The 1,220-nt window shown below is 33.3% G+C and overlaps 1 protein-coding gene across 1 annotated transcript in view; it reads right to left on the reverse strand.

Moving 5' to 3' along the window:
* LOC105542010 (NKG2-C type II integral membrane protein-like) overlaps positions 1-578 on the reverse strand; it is a 7,800-nt gene extending 7,222 nt beyond the window's left edge. Inside the window, exons 1-2 of the mRNA XM_011983365.1 lie at positions 282-578; positions 93-111 (exon numbers count right to left, since the gene is read on the reverse strand). Of these exons, the coding sequence (XP_011838755.1) occupies positions 93-111; positions 282-572 (310 nt within the window). The 5' untranslated portion in view covers positions 573-578. The remainder of the gene's footprint in view (positions 1-92; positions 112-281) is intronic.
* Between the last annotated feature and the right edge of the window lie 642 nt (positions 579-1,220).

Consider the following 1,220-nt stretch of genomic DNA (forward strand, 5'->3'; position numbering starts at 1 on the left):
TGGCAGTAAACCTGCAGGGAGAGAAATAGAGGCACTGAGAGAGGGGAGATAGAGAGTTGATTAGGATTCCATACTAGAGAACCCACATGCACAGGGAAACATAATGATAACCTCTGGCCTCTAAATCTACATCTACTCTGGTAATCTTTCTCTCAGAATATACCAGTTCATTTTCAGGAAACATAATGTTCCATGAGTGGATCACAGATTACGGTTGAACAATGTTCAAATAAAATTAGCCTTCTGATGTCATATTAGAATATTAGATCCCAATTATGAACTCTGATTCTCACAAGTGCAAAATATTCCCTAATCTTTCCCCACCCTTCTGCACTCAACTGCACATCCTGTAACGATAATATTGAAGATCTATTTAATGTGTTACCTTGGCAGTCATATATTTGATCAATCCCTTGATGATTCAGAGAAGGATTTTGAAGGTTTAATTCTACTTGGAATATTTCCTGTTCGGTTCCTGAAATGGAGCTTTTATTGCCTTTAGGTTTCCTTTGCTGCCTCTTTGGATCCTGGGCCAGACTCACTTCTGAGAAGGTTCCTCTTTGTTTATTCATCTCTGCAGCTGTGTGATGTCAGGGACTGTGCTCTACGATAACTGCACTTAAGAAGCTATGAATGGTGTATATTTTGACAGGATCCCTGGTATAGGCAAACTGCATATGTTGGAGCTGAGCAGTAATGTTTACTTTGCTGTTGACCAATGTAAAATGCTGGTACTAATTTCCTAAAGCTTTAAACAAAAATCTCATGATATAATTGGTAATTTTTTAGATGTATTCTGTATTTGACATAATATTTCTAGTGGGAACAATAAAAACATTAAACTTGTGAGAACTAGGAAGTTCTTGAAAAAAATATTTGTATTAAATTAGGGTTAGATTCTTCAAAAACACAACACCAACAGACTGCATATGTTAACAATTAAAATACTGTATTTAGTAATACACAAATTTTATTATAGTTTTAGGATTCATTGATGGTTAAGGATGGTGTGCCATAAGATAAAATAATTCTGCTAGCATATAGAGTAACTTCTTGTACTAAATTTCTAAATTAGGAAATCAGAAAAACCATTAAAATTATAAAAATACATCTCATATCTTGTAAAACATTACATTACCCTATGCATAAACTAAATACTATTGAAAACAAAATATATTTTGAATTGTTTCTTTTACACAAGAAATTGATAATTCATTTAA

Source organism: Mandrillus leucophaeus, unplaced genomic scaffold (assembly GCF_000951045.1).
Source record: "Mandrillus leucophaeus isolate KB7577 unplaced genomic scaffold, Mleu.le_1.0 Scaffold249, whole genome shotgun sequence".
Classification (NCBI taxonomy): domain Eukaryota; kingdom Metazoa; phylum Chordata; class Mammalia; order Primates; family Cercopithecidae; genus Mandrillus; species Mandrillus leucophaeus.